The sequence below is a fragment of the Ptychodera flava genome, chromosome 15 (assembly GCF_041260155.1).
Source record: "Ptychodera flava strain L36383 chromosome 15, AS_Pfla_20210202, whole genome shotgun sequence".
NCBI classification, from domain to species: Eukaryota; Metazoa; Hemichordata; class Enteropneusta; family Ptychoderidae; genus Ptychodera; species Ptychodera flava.
The window spans coordinates 8,208,588-8,225,043 of record NC_091942.1 but is presented as its reverse complement, the minus strand read 5'-3'; the positions used below and the strand labels follow the sequence as shown (position 1 = coordinate 8,225,043).

The 16,456-nt window shown below is 36.6% G+C and overlaps 1 protein-coding gene across 1 annotated transcript in view; it reads left to right on the top strand.

Moving 5' to 3' along the window:
* Positions 1-16,456, top strand: part of LOC139151081 (fibropellin-1-like) — a 68,079-nt gene that overhangs the window by 10,946 nt on the left and 40,677 nt on the right. The window contains exons 4-7 of the mRNA XM_070723620.1: positions 512-634; positions 1,808-1,930; positions 10,436-10,558; positions 12,615-12,740. Of these exons, the coding sequence (XP_070579721.1) occupies positions 512-634; positions 1,808-1,930; positions 10,436-10,558; positions 12,615-12,740 (495 nt within the window). The remainder of the gene's footprint in view (positions 1-511; positions 635-1,807; positions 1,931-10,435; positions 10,559-12,614; positions 12,741-16,456) is intronic.

Here is a 16,456-nt window from a genome sequence, read left to right as displayed (position 1 = left end):
GCACTGAAATCTTTCATTACTCAACAGGCGTAAAAGTATGTCCACACACGATGCAGACCAGAAAATTACTGTCTAAAGACCTACTGGGACCAGGGTGCATTTTGCCATAAGAAATAAAACATGAGCAGAGAGATCACCTCTTTTGCCAAGAAAGAATTTCATTCAGGAGAATTTGATTCTCATAATTAATTAGATATACTTATTGACTTATCAATGGAGCAATTTATGATCACTGTTGATGATTTGTCTTAATTTAACAAATGATGCTTTTAAAGCTAAACTTCAGAATTCTTGCCCAAAGTGAGAGAGTGCCTTGTGTTGCTGCAGCTAAAATAAGGCGGAAAAGTATGTTAATCCCATATTATAAATAAACAAGACAAGTATTCAAACACAACATCTTGAAGTTTCATAAAATGTAAGATTTTTTCCTCCAGTGCACAGTGTATGATCCCTGCCAAGGCATTCAATGTTTCAAAGGTGGTGCGTGTTTTGTTATTCTATTGCATTTCAGTGTTAGACCCTTGCCAACCGAATCACTGTGCCAACGGAGGTACTTGTTTCCAGGCTGACAACTCCTGCCTGGTGTTCACATGTGTATGCACAGAGTGTTACACCGGCCAGTTCTGTACACAGTGTAAGTACATGTATTATCTCTTCAATGTGCGAGATGAAGTTAAAAAGTTGAACTTTTTGCCCCAAAAGGGAAGAGATTTAACCCTTTAAATGCTGTAATTTTTCCGACTAAAGTTTTAATGCAACATTTTACCAATTTTTATAATTTTCTATAATGTTTTTATAATTTTGAACCAAGTGAAATCATATTTCATTCGCTACAATTTTTTTAAGAAGAATTGTATATGAACTCTATGGAGCAGTATGTGCCTTGGAAAATAAAAGTTTTAAACACCTGTTCAAATTTTCGCCAAGGGAGACTTTAAACTGTTCTCTATCGTAATCAAGAATAGATGTTGCTTAAAGATCATCAAATTCCCCTAATTAAATTATTGATATCCGAAATTCAAATGGCAGCCATACTCCGTGTTAACTCTATGCAGACAAATATAAAAATGATTTCTATAGCAACAAAGCAGTGATATGTTTCAATTCTCAACTGGCTTGAAAGATTTTTCCACACATGATGCATACAAGAAAAACACTATAAAAGTTCTTAAAACTGTCCCAGGGTGTATTTTGCCATTATAAATAAAACATGAGCATAGACATCACCTCTTTTCCAACAGAGAATTTCATTCAGGAGAATTTGATATTGATTTACTATTCAATGGAACAATTTATAATCAGTGTTTATTATCTGTCTTAGTAATTCATTCTGCTTTGTAAAGCCGAATTTCAGAGTTCTTGCCCAATGTGAGACAGTGCCTTCTGTTGCTGCAACTGAAATAAAGTAGAAATATATATTAATCCCATAGTATAAATAAACAAGGCAAGTAATTAAACACAACACCTGGGTGTTTGACAATGGAATGCACGATTTTTTCCCTCCTTGCACAGCGATTGTTCCCTGCCAAAACAAGCTTTGCCCCTGTAATGGCGTGTGTTGGGCTTTTCCTGGCTCCTGTACACTGCATGATGTCTGTACTTGTACAGGCTGTTTGACCAGAACACGTTGTGAAACAATAATTGTATTAAGTGCGTAATCATACAGAAAGTTTTACGATACCGCTTCAATTAAAACTAAACAATTGACAAAACCTCTCTCTTTATAAATCAACAACACAAGTATTCAAACACAACACCTTGAAGTTTGATGGTGTAACGTAAAATTCTTTTCTCATCTATTGCACAGTGATGGATCCCTGTCAAGACAATCCATGCCTCAATGGTGGTGTGTGTGAGAGTGTTCCTGGCTCATGTACACTGTACACATGTAGTTGTACCGGCTGTTTCAACGGAACACATTGTGAAACACGTAAGGGTGTGAGAGCTATAAAAAAACATAAATTGTAATATTATATAGGGCTTAGCCCTTGGTGTCGCGCCAGGGGTTAAGATTGGCAATGTTATTTGTATTGAGTCATGATAAAATAGAATTAATTGTTACTTCATATGACAACTACCCCAGTTTCCCTCTGATGAAAGCAGTTCACGTACGTACACAACGACAAATCCTGCAGCAGTGCAGGTATAGATTTTCTGTAATGTGTTAAAATGTTGGACAAAAATTGGCAATTTTTACCATGATAACAGCCTATTGCGTTAAACAAGGGACGTATTACGCAATAACTATCATTACAATGGTAACCGCACTGCCCAACTTCCTCTTGCAAGCTGATAACTACAGCGTCCCGTCTAAAAACTGGCAATTTTTGAATCTAATTATTGACACAGGAGGCTTTTCTAAAATTAAATCCAAGCATTCTTTGCGTATGCCCCGTTCATATGCACGACAGTTTTCTCCCTTTTTCTATTTTTTATGCGTTATTTTAACGATATTTTGTATCAGCGACAAGGTGGATAATAATACTTACTGGCTAATAAAAGAGATATATTTTACAAATAGCATGTTATATAATAATTTGCACATTTCGTATTTGTTTGTTTACGAGCACTCAAAAAACATGGCGGCGCCCATAAAAGTAGGGTACACTTCCGGTTACTCGCATAGGTATATTATGAATTTGCGCATGCGTAAACAGTGAGCCGCTTGCGCGACTATTAAATGCGTAATCAGACAGCCACGTTTTTACAATACTGCTGTTATGTAAACTAAACACTTGACAAAACCGCTCTGTGAATAGATTATAGTGCTTTTTCAAGGTCGAAATTATAGCTCTGACTCACCAAAAAACAACAACACTATTTACTTTCCTGCATTTTGTAAAGTGCATGACATTTTGCAATATGTTATTGAAACATTAAAATAAAACATGTACTTAAGAACGAAGAAAAGTGCAGTGCTGAATATGCTAGAAGCAGCTACAATTGAAGTTTGCTTAAGTATAAGAAAACTCTCAATAGCCACTGGCATATTGTGGAAGTTTCTGAAATATAACGGTGAATAAACATAGCAACGTGGACATTACAAAGGAACTTTTGATAATATTTTCCTATGTTATTATAGAAAAGCATTTCTGTGTTTATTCCCTAAGGGACTGGACATAAATTACAGGGAGATGGGCCTGTGTGATGGGAGTGGGTCGCCATTTGAAGGGTCATAAAATTTTGTGCAAGCCTATGGGGTCACCTTTTTTCATGCGTCAAAGCTAAACTTGCATGTGCACGTATTGAAGAATATGGAATACTGAAAATAAGAAAAAATGCCTTCTGGCAGTTTCATTTGCTGCCATTTCCATTTCGGCGCGCCCTCCTGGCGCAAGTTTTAGGGTATATTCAACAGTTTATTGATGATCCAAGCAGCCACATTGAGGCAAAAGATTTAGGTTGTCATGATTTCTACTTACCCAACTCCTCTGTTGTACACAACTTAGCCTTTGAACGACAATTTGGAGATAACTTATTTGATATCATTCTCCCATTGGCCTTTAAATAACAATTTGGGAGATAACTTATTTGATATCATTCTCCCGTTGGCAATACATTTGGTATATGTCCTTGTCAAACGTTCATGTCACTGTATGTACATTTTTATTTTTGGGGGAATTTCACAGAATACAAACTAGAATAGTGCAAAGCGTCAACAATAACAACTAGAAGCTTCAGGTCAAACAACCTTTGAATAACAATTTAGGAGCAGATAATCTATGCGTTATGTGTAGTTTCCCCATAGCCTACAATGTAGAGTGAATCAACATTTCGGTGAAATTCCAAAATCCAATTTCTTGCACACACATGCACTTGTAACCACCTTAGTCTAACCAAGTACATTAATATCAATAATCAAGCAGACATAAATACACAGATTTTCCGAGTATTGTATTTAAAAAACTATTCATAGTTTCCTAATAGACTACAATGTATAGTGGATCAACATTACGGTGAAATTCTAAAATCATAATTCTTGCATACACATGGACTTGCAAGTACATTAATATCAGTAACCAAGCTTACAGATTTAGCTAGTTTTGTTTTGTTTTTTTTAAATTATTCAGTTTCCTCACAGACTACAATGTATAGTGGATCAATATTTTACGCGAAATACCAAAATCAAATTTCTTGTACACAAATGCACGTGTAATCACCCTCTTCTGATCAAGTACATTTATATCTATAATCAAGCATACATAATTACACAGATTCACCAAGTTTTGAATTTAAAAAAATTATTCATAGTTTCCTCATAGACTATAATGCATAGTGGATCAACATTTTAGGCGAAATGCCAAAATCAAATTTCTTGTACACAAATGCACATGAAACCACCTTCTTCTAATCAAGTACAATTATGTCATTTATTCAGGGTCCATATATGCAGAAATAGTGCATTTTTTTTTATAAGGAAAAACAGTTTTCTTACAGTTTTTTCATAGACTCCCATGTATAGTGGATCAACATTTTCAGCAAAATTCCAAAATCAAATTTCTTGTTCACATGTGCACTTGTAAACAACCCATGCTAATCAAAAACATTTATATCAGTTATTAAACGTCAATACATGAACAGATATTGCTAGTTTTATATTGGAAAATACACGTTCATAGTTTTCTCATAGGCTAACATGTAAAGTGAATCAACATTATTGATGAAATCTAAACATTACATTTTTTGTACACGAATGCACTTTTTACCTGCCACTTTAAGCAAAGAACATTTACATGAATTATCACACACATATGATTTGATATTTTTTGGACAAAAGCATTATATCAGCCACATTTTGCCTTCCTTTTGGGAGGGGGGACTTCAAAAATATAGCAGGTCAGAGGGGGGACTTGAACACATTGTGGGTTTGTTAGGAGGTATTTAGTAACAAGGGAGGGTCACTCATTTCCATGCACGGACAAGGGGGAGGAACACTAATTTTTGTGCAAGAACTTATGAAGGGTCACTATTTTTTATGAAGCTGTGGTTCGAAAAACACTGGCCCACTCCACCACCGCCCCCCTGTAATTTATTCCAGTCCCTTAACGTATATTAAGATCAGAAGTATCTTTGCAAACACAGAGGTTTATTTACAATATGGCGGCGACCGTTATGGGCGAGCGGCAAATCCACAAAAAGGGCCGTATTTTAGGAGTTTAATGTACCAACCTTACATACAACCACATCATACGTCATTTGAAAGCTTATTATCTCTATTTCTAGAATATTGACAATGTGGTGCTGCACAGTAGGGCCATAACCCTCTAATTTGCATTATTCACACAGGTACCCAGTTTGCGTAAGTGCGATATAAAATTCATTGTTTACTACTCTAAACATACTTTAAAACTATCGAATGATATATATTAATGAAAGGTTTTTGCATGTAGAATACACAATGGATATCTAAAGAGATATTTAAATTGATTTCACTGATATATTTTCATATTAATATTAAAAGAAATATTTTCACTTTTGAATTACAATATTGTAAAATTTTAACAAAAACAGCCGCATCATACAGCCACATCATACATCATTTTAAAGCTTATTATCTCTACTTCAAGAAAATTGACAATGTTAAGCTGTCAAGTACGGCAGTAGCCCCTTATTGGCATAATTTACAGGGGTACCCAATTTGCATAAATGCGATATAAAATTAGAAATTTATTGTTCACTACTGTAAACACTTTTAAACTATCGAGTGATATATTAAATGATAGATATTTCCATGTAGAATACAAACTGGATACCCAAATAGATATTTAAATTGTTTTCACTGCAATATTTTCATATTTATACTGAAAAAGATTTTTCCCTTTAACAACATTTTAAAAAATTAGCCACATCATACAGCTATATCATACATCATTTGAAAGCTTATTATCTCAACTCCAAATGAATTGACAATGTTGCACTATCAAGTAAGGTCGTACCCCTAAATTTGCATAATTTACAAAGGTAAATTATATATATATATATATATATATATATATATATATATATATATATATATATATATTATATATATATATTGATTTTAACATGTGTGGTAAATAATTTAAACGCCAACATTTTTTCGTAAAGATGTTTTGGGAAAATATCACCAATTACCATTAAGTACAAACATAAAGAAAGATACCCAAGAACGACACTATTGTAGTTGTTGAAAAGTAACCCTGTAGCCGAATCAATGTGTCAAAGTAAGCCGCATTCAAAGTAATTGCATGTTCATGATCTAACTCATTTATGACAATATATAGTATCATTCATTTCGAGTAAATCTAGTGATTCTACAAATTCATCATCCTCTTCCTCACCAGCATTGTCATGAGTAAAAGATTACTGCCTTGGCAGGAAAAAAGGTCTGTGCAGTGAAGATTAATTTTACAGCAGACACAACTAGTGACATGTAATAAGAGAAAGCAACTCCACACATCGTTCATATCTTAGTTGTTTGAATTTTGTGTATGTTATGTTTGACTGTTTTATGTAAAGTGTTGATTTGCCATGGCGAGACATACCCCTAATCTACGTGTCGTGCCCTGAGCCCGCACTGGAGTGGAAAGACTACTATGACACTGCGATCATTTGATGCTACCTTTCCAGAACAGTTGTCTTCATCAGTCGCTTAAAATTCATTTTCGGTTGGTAAAACGTGTGCACTGATTGACTGATTTTATGTGTTACCACATTGTTCCACTGAAGTTTCAGGTGCAGCCAATGGAGCTATTCATCGAAAAGGCTATTCCGGGAGCAATTTTTAGGGCAGGGTAAATTTTAATTTTGCTTGGGCAGGGGACATATTTTTAGGTGGCAGGGGAGCAAATTTTAGGGTTTTTGTCGGGCAGGGAAGATATCGGTTGATTGTCCAGGGGACAGGACTTGGCGAAAAACGAGGAGAGGGGAAGCTACTTTTAAAACGGGCACACGGAAAGTTGAGCCATGGTGTTTCATGGGATGGGGACACAGGGCAAGCACTTATACCTTTTAACGGTTCCCCAGACTACTTAGCCTATCGCAATTGACGACACATCTCACTGTATATACTGCGCGATGGAAACCAAATAGAAGGCCATTGCAGCATGTGTGTGCATGGGAATATTAATTTTCAGAGGAAATTTTTTCACTGGGCGGGGGAAAATCGACAGTTTTTTATCACATGGTGGGGTAGCTTCATGTCATGTTTTTTTATGTATTTATTAGGCTACGTTCACAAATAACGGTAAGGGGAACGGAGGAATTCAGGGTGGATTCGAAAATTTTTAGGGATAGCAGAGGGGCATTTGAAAGTTTTGATCTGCCTTTAAGGGGACCTGAAAATGTTTCGCCTTCAACAAGACCTTTGAATTTTGCCGTTTGGTTGCATGTATCTGTTGGTTTTGTGTGTGTGTGTTCTAAAGTCGACAATGTTAATTTTTTTCACCGATGACCTTCATGGATAATGAGGTGTAAAGATATGATTTCTTGAGAAGGGCTTTCGAAAATTTCAGAGTAGGATGCATTTTTTAATGTTTGGTATGAATTTATTAAGCTCGTGTTGAGTTCCAATGAAAATCATACATTGTCTCGGAATCTCAGTCAGTACGATATTTGTTCTGTGTTATTTTGTTTCGCGAAATGTAATGTCAGGAATTTCTGGTGAAGCTGGAGATTCTATACTGCACCCAAACATCTGACGGTAAAATTCATCGTTGAATTAAAACGTGTTGTTTTTCAATATTATTTTCACCAAAGCTATCATGTATTTTGTTGTTGGTTGTTTGATTATGTAATCATTTGATGATCTTTCCTGATTTAATGCAATGCCGATTGATTCAATTGTTTTGTGTCGTGTATTAGTGTACATTGACACAATGTCAGGTGTTACCAAAACCGCATCGGCCGGAACTTTTATTGTCTCAATTTTCCGTGTAAAGTCTTTTGTGTCTTTGATGTATGTTGGTTATTTCTTCACGATTTGTTTGAGAAAATAGTCAATAAATTATCATATGTAAAACGTTTGGCTGCATCATCCACTTATAATTAGGTGTCCTTCGAACTTATTTCCTGGTTGGTGTCATTTTGTATATTTTGGGCATAAGGTACCAACTTGAAATTTGTGTTAGTATTTACTGTTAACTGGAATACTCGCCTTTGCCAATCAACACTTTATAAAACAGTCAAGCATAATATACGCTGACAATATACACAATATTATACACAAAACGTACAGAACGAAGATATGAACGATGTGTTTAGCTGCTTTCCCTTTATTACATACCAATAAATACGTACAATGAAATATGGTCCCTTCCGTTTATATGTTCCACATAACTGAACTGTAACGATCGATGTAACACAGATGTGTTAACAAGTGATTATCCATAAAAAAGGGTTTCTAGAGAAATTCAAACTAAAATGGCATCAATAATGCAAAAGGGCCATTCAAAAGACAGCTATTTATAACACGATTGGAACTATTTCGGGATTAGATTGTGAAGTGATGTTGGATTAATCTGCAAATGTAAGCTCATCTGCTTTTCAGTTTACTTGTTTTTATGAGTAATTTGTAATATTGCAACACTCAGCTATAGGTCATCAAACAGGTTTGAGAAATTTGAAAAATATGAAGATTCAATAATCCCAAATTAGTCCCAATTGTGTTTTATATGTTGTTGTTGTTCAGCTTTATGGGAATTAGACAGGGAAAGGTTCCAGTATGCGTATCCTAAACAAACAAAAATCAATTGTATAACAATGTTCAGATATACGTTCTCCATAATGCGGGCATTATTTGTTTTTACTACACAATTTTATGAATATTAAAATTAAGTCAAGATATTCGCGATTTAAATGAAAATATTCAATAAGAATATTTGAGATGCATGAGGAGTTCATAGTTCTATGTTATATGCAAATGCCTTTCATTTGTTTAAAAGCAAGTGTAGAGTACTTAACAATGGATTTTATAATTTTATATCGGATTCATGCAAATTAGGTACCCGTGTGCATTATGCAAATTAACAATTACGGCCCTATTTGGCAGCTGCATATCGTCAATTTTCGTGAAGCAAAGGTAAGAAGCTTTCAAATGACGTATGATAAGGCTGTACGGTGTGGCTGTATGTGTTAAAATTATTAAAATATTGTTATTCAAACGGGAAATATATAAATATGAAAACATTTCAATAAAATCATTTTAATATCTCTTTGGATACCTATTTTGTATTCTACATGCAAATACCTTTCATTTGATATATCACTCGATCGTTCAAAGTGTGTTTAGAGTAGTTAATAAATTTTCTAATTTTATATCACATTTACGTAAGTGCGTACAAGTGTGAGCACTGCAAATTAGGGGCTACGGCCGTACTTATCAGCTCAACATTGTCAGTTTTCTTGAGGTAGAGATAGTAAGCTTTCAAATGACGTATGATGTGACTGTATGATGAAGCTGTATGTGTTAAAAGTTTTAAAATATTGTTATTCAAAAAGGGGAAATATGAAAATATTTCAATAAAATCAATTTAAATATCTCTTTGGACATCGATTTTGTATTCTACATGCAAATACCTTTCATGTGATATATCACTCGATTGTTTAAAAGTATGTTTACAGTAGTTAACAATGAATTTTCAAATTTTATATCGCATTTAAGTTAATGCGTACCAGTTTGAATTAGGCAAATGAGGGCCATAGCCGTACTTATCAGCTCAAAATTGTCCATTTTCTTAAAGTAAAGATAATACGCTTTCAAGTGACGTATGTTGTGGCTGTATGATGTGGCTGTATGTGTTAAAATATTGTTATTCAGAAGGGGATAATATTTTTTTCAATATAAATATAAAAATATTTCAGTGAAATCAATTTAAATATCTCTTTGGATATCCATTTTGTATTTTACATGAAAATATCTTTCATTTGATTTATCACTCGGTAGTTTAAAAGTATGTTTAGAGTAGTCAACAATGAATTTCCTAATTTTATATTGCATTTATGCAAATTGGGTACCCGAGTGAATTATGCAAATTAGGGTGTATTGATGTACTTTGTAGCTCCACATCGTCAATTTTCTTGAAGAAGAAATAAAAGCTTTCAAATGACGTATGATGTGGCCGTATGTAATATGGGTAAATTAAGTGTTAAAAATAGGTAAGTCTGCTGCTCGCCTATTATTGTTACTAAGTTAAATTCTACTCTTGAGTGAAATTAATCATCAAAATTGCACGTATATGGACTAAGACGACAATCCGAACACATTAAACTATCAAATCGGGTTTCATATGGTAATGGTGACCAAATTGAAAACCTAAGTCTGTACACACATACCTGTACGGTATCAGAAATACTCTAAAAAATTATCATCACTGACTGATTAGTCTGCAAAGTATTTGTATTGCTCTCATGTTTTTCTTACAAAGTCATAAACGTCATGTCAACATCCTTTCTGTAGTAACTCATGCCTGCCAACCTAACGAATGTCAGAATGGAGGACTGTGCATACCAACACCAGGTTCATGTGTACTATTCACCTGCAGATGCCCAGACTGTTACTTGGGACAGTACTGTGAACAATGTACGTACATCTCTTGATATTTATTACATCGTATGATGGGGCTCCTGCTGTGCCAGGCAATCATATATCGGCCCATGTTGTGATAAACAACACTTGATTCCATTTTAACAACTCTGATAGTATTGTGTATCTTGCATGTCTATGAGTTATGACAATTTCAATTGGCATCACAGGGCTATCACTAATGGGCGAAGATAAATATTTCAACATTGCCTGAAATATTGACAATACTTTTAAGCAATACATGGATTGTTTAAGAACGATGTGAAGTATTTTATATTCAGTAAAAAGATATCTTATTACTCCATCCTTTCCGAAACTTTTTCAGATACACATGTGTTGAAATACAGTATCTTCACATTCCTCACATCTTTATTTGTTATCTGTTGTTTATTTATGAAAACATTGACTTTATCCTTGCATGATGTCAGCAAGATAAGTGCCTCGTCCTTGAAAGTAAAAGTTTGTAAATTTTGATCTTGATACTGTCGATGTCCTAATTCTGAGTCAAGAAATACAATGCCTTCATAAACGATGGATTATACGTGAGTTTAATCTCAGTATGCCAACAGTGTTTTATTATAGGAAAGCTAACTGTAAAACGTTTTCTTGTTTTCTGATATCGAAACATTGAATGTTATCACTCACGGTTTGGAAATGTTTTTATGGTAACAATGATATCAACATAGAATGAACAAGAGGAAGTATCGTCACGGGGCTATTAGTTTTTATTTATTAGATGAGTAGTGAGTTTTTTCTTCCTTCCAATATATCACTTAGCTATCATATTCTCATCAGGTGTGAATCCTTGTAACATCAACCCTTGCCAGAATGGCTGGGTATGTAGCTTAGGATAGCAGACATGGTGTATGTGGATCGGTTGTTGTTGGAGAAAGAATTTTATAAAATATATGGTGGTACCTGCACCACTCCTTGAGATCAATGTCAGTGTCCACAGTGCTTATATCAGCCAACACTGACAAACACGTCAGTTTTTCATTCGATCGAACGAATTCACATGTCACATAAACACAATGGATATAAACATTTTTGTGTTGTAGATGAGCCATAAGCCTTGGACTCAGTTTACAATCTTGTCTAGCAAGCTAACAGCAGCTGTGTGTAATTGAGTTGCTGTACTTAAACTGCAGATTGTTGAAGCAATTCAAATGTTAAATCTAGCACTACCTGAAGCCCATATCTGGCAGTGGTTTGCGTTGATACTTTGCTGGCAGACTAACTAGAGATATTGTTTACATCGAGGTGCTGCCGACACTGCCAGGTGCAATTACCAGCTAGCCAGTAGGACTCGATAATGAAGGAATCAGCTCTGCATAATTTGTCAGGCAGGAGGTCAGACGTAGTCAAAACAACACCAACCGATGCACATACACCATTTCTGCTATCCTAAGCTACATACCAGCAATTCGAGTTGTAATGTTTTTACACAGTTCCGAAACTTACAACCATTGTCTTGTGTAGTCAAGAATAGATTTTGGTCAAGACCATCAATTTACCTTAATTAAATTATTGATATTTGAAATTCAAATGGAAGCTATATCCATTGTTAACTCCATGGAGAAAAATATAAAGAAAAAAGAATTTTATAAAAACAAAGCAGTGATATCTTTCAATACTCAACAGCGTAGACGTATGTCCACACACGATGCAGACCAGAAAATTTCCGTCTTAAACCTGCTGGGACCACGTTCCATTTTGCCATAAGAAACAAAACATGAGCATAGAGATCACCTCTTTTGCCAAGAAAGAGTTTTATTCAGGAGAATTTGATTCTCATCATTAATTAGATATACTTATTGACTTATCAATGGAGCAATTTATGATCACTGTTGATGATTTGTCTTAATTTAACAAATTATGCTTTGTAAAGCTAAACTTCAGAATTCTTGCCCAAAGTGAGACAATGCCTTGAGTTCCTGCAGCTGAAATAAGGCAGAAATATACGTTCATCCCATACTTTAAATAAACAAGACAAGTATTCAAACACAGCATCTTGAAGTTTCATAAAATGTAAGATTTTTCTTCCAATGCACAGTGTATGATCCCTGCCAGGGCATTCAATGTTTCAATGGTGGTGTGTGTCGGACTTTTCCTCACACCTGTACACTGAATGAACCATGTTCTTGTGGCTTCTGTTTCGTCGGAACACAATGTGAAATAGGTAAGTGTGTAAGAGCTATAAAACAATAATTGTATTAAGTGCGTAATCAGACAGCCAAAGTTTACAATACTGCTTCAATTCAACACTTCACAAAACCCCTCTGTTAATAGATGATAATGCTATTTTCATAGTCAAAATTACAGATCAAACTTATCAAAAGTCAACCACACAATTTACTTTTGTAAAATGCCTGCATGACATTTTGCAATATGTTATTCAAACACAAATGTAAAACATGTACTTGAGAACCGAGAAAAGTACAGTGCTGAATATGCTAGAAGCGGCTACAATCGAACTTTGCTTGAAGTATGCAAAAACCCAAAAAGCAACTGGCATATTGTATAAGTTCATGAAATATCGAGTGCATAAACATAGCAACGTGGATATTACAAAGGGACTTTTCATGATATTTCCATATTTTGTCGTAGGAAAGCATTCCTTTGTTTATCCCCTAAAGTATATTGAAATTTGAAATACCTTTGCAAGTGTAACCATAGACAAATTTATTTTTTATTTTATTTTCTGATTGTATATATATACTGTATACAGGTACTATACGTACCTACCTAATACTAATGAGTAACCTGTTAGCGAGAGTGGGTACAGCGCCACCAGTGTCAGACTTTCACTGCTGAGGATCTCGCGATATCTGACGAGATTCATTAAAGAGTTTGACTTGCAGACAACTGCACATTTTCTGTGTCTGCCTCATTGATATTTCTTTTCAAGCTTTGACAGCAGTGAACGTTGTGGTCGAGTAAACTGTAGATGTATACTCTCCTTTATTTTAACAGGTATGTTTGGTATAATATTTCAGTGATTTTGCCGAGTTTTGCTCAGTTGAAAGTGTTGGATGAGATCGCCGCCCATGAGGAGACGCGCCATGTGTTTCATGAGCTATTTTTAGCCACTGTGCAAGTGAACTGATGATAAGTCGATCGATGCATCTAAAAGACTTATATATAGTTCTCAGTCATTGAAACGGGACAAGTGGCTCCGGCGATAGATGTAAACAAATCGTCTCCAGTGTTGTTAAAGAATCATAGCTCATTTCTGTTTGTTATTGAGAAAAGGCCTTGTAGTTTAGTGTAGTATAGTGAACGTCGATTCTGATCAGCTGTTCGTTTTTCATGCATGTGTTGAAACAGTACGCCAAAGTTTTCATGGCGTTGCCTTGTTGTAAGAGATCGTTGATTTTTGAGATTCTTTAAAGAGTTTGACTTGCAGACAACTGCACATTTTCTGTGTCTGCCTCATTGATATTTCTTTTCAAGCTTTTGACAGCAGTGAACGTTGTGGTCGAGTAAACTGTAGATGTATACTCTCCTTTATTTTAACAGGGTTTTCCCTTACACTGGCTACATAATTTGGCGCCCAACGTGGGGCTCCGTTGCAAAAGTGTTGCAGTACACAAGCATATGGTGCCCTATGAAGTTTATGTCGCAGTGTTTGACAGGTGATGTATCGAGCATTATCTCCATGGTAACTGCAGTCAACTATTAAAGTGAACCACAAGTTATACGCCGCTGAAGAGAAATAAGGTTTGAACTGAACTGTTGCTGTGCTAGTTGAAAGTACAAGAGAGACTCTGTAAACTGTATATATTTTTTCTTCTACGATAAATACCTGCTCAATATCTGATTGACATACAAGTGTTTTTACAAGCAATGATGGATACCCCTCCACATACCTGTACACCCAGCGAATTCAGAGCCCTGTTGGACCATACGGTTTATATTAAGGGCATTGCAGGGAGTGCTACATGTGAGGAGTTGAGTGAATTCCTGTCATCTGTCGGTACAGTCAGCCATATTGTCTGGCCGGTCGACCCAGAGTCAGTTAGTCGTAGTGACCATGCTTTCTGCCAGTTTGCTGACAAGGCCACAGCTCAAGAAGCAATTGTGAAACTTAATGGCCAACTGTTCCTGGGTAGCAAGTTGACAATTACTAGGGTGCCGGTCAGTTTGTACGACAGACTCCGATATGAGGCCACACCATCAGCATCTAACACCATACCCAAGATAATGAGCAGCAATATGACATCGAGACCAGTTGTCACGCCAACCAGGTACACACCCTGTCAAAAGTTACAGTACGAGAGTGAAGTAACCAATGCCGGTGAAGTCAACCAGGCCGAATTGAACCGCATGATCGAAGTTCTGCGTAAAGCTGGACATGAAGTAACCCCTGTCAGTCGGCAACCTGGTATAGGAGTCAAACCAAAGTACGGTAGCCCAGCGGTGTCATGTCCAGTTACAACTGACAAGTCTACAGTCATGCTACCAGCTGCATTGTTTCAACCGCCAAGAATTTCAACTTTTCTGGTGACCCAAAGAATAAAGGTGACTCAGACTTTGAGTCATGGAAATACGAAATTGAGTGTTTGCAGAGAGATGGAACACATAGCAGGGAGACGCTGGCCACAGCAGTTAGGAAGTCACTGCGCGGAGATGCAGGTAGAGTTGTGATGCACATGGGGTTAGATGTAACCATTGAGGCTATCCTGGAAAAGTTGAGTGGGATATATGGTGTGGTTGAAACTGGTGCTACTCTACTACAGCAATTTTATAACAGCAAACAGGAAGAGAAGGAGACAGTGGCTGGATATGGATGTCGCCTTGAACTGGCAATTAACAAGGCCAAGGAGAGAGGTGGTATAGCAGCAGTGGCGGTGGATGAAGCTCTCAGAACTGTATTTTGGAAGGGTTTGCGTGATGAACGAGTGAAAAATATTGCCAGACATCGCTATGATAAGGCAACATCGTTTGATGAGTTGCTCCGCATCGCCCGCCTAGCAGAACAAGAAGTGAAGGAAACATTTGCGTATGCCAAACCTGCACGTGCTGGTATCTCCAATCAGACCATTGTCCCTGAAAAGGCAAATGCTGTGAAGGAGGACTCAGTAGTAAAGGAAATTCGGCAGCACATGCAGTCTTTGTCAGCCAGACTTGACAGGATGGAGGGTAATGGTACGAGTTCAGATGCTAACCCTCAAGACATGCCCTTACAGCAGGGCCGTGGTAGAGGTAGGCAAAGAGAAAGAAATCTGCCTGAACAAAATGCTGGCACAAGAAGGAGAGGTAGAAGTCCAGAAGGTACTGGCCGCATCCGGGGACCTGTAATTTGTTACAGATGTGGTCAGGAGGGACACATAGCCAGAGGTTGCCGAAATCCCAAGATGGTGGACAACGCCCCTCTGTTCCGGAGCAATCTGGTCAGTTAAACTCCCAGCTGCCTCCACCGGCGGGCGGGTGGTAGGCAGAACCAATGGGCAAGCCCAAGCAAACGTCATCGTTCACCGTCAATCAGTACTCAACCGCATTGTGGGTGATCCTAATGAAGAAAATGCATTCATTAATGGGGTGTGCTGCCGCAGTTTAATTGACACTGGTTCTCAGGTAACGACGGTCGGTGAATCATTCTACAAGAACAATTTGTGGTGATACCAGATCCCATTGAAGAGCTGTTAAATATAACTGGATTACAAGGTAAGGTGGTGAAATTCCTGGGATACATAGAGGCTCAGATCTCTTTCCTAAGAGATGTCTTTGGCACTGATGATACTTACAGCATGCTGGTGCTGGTTGTATTGGATACAGCTTACAACCAAGAAGTACCATTGTGTGTTGGCACCAACCTCATTAACTTGTACAGGAAGAGTTCCAGGTTGTGCAAACAAAAGCCTTCATCTGTCCAAAGTTTGAGGATATCAGCTG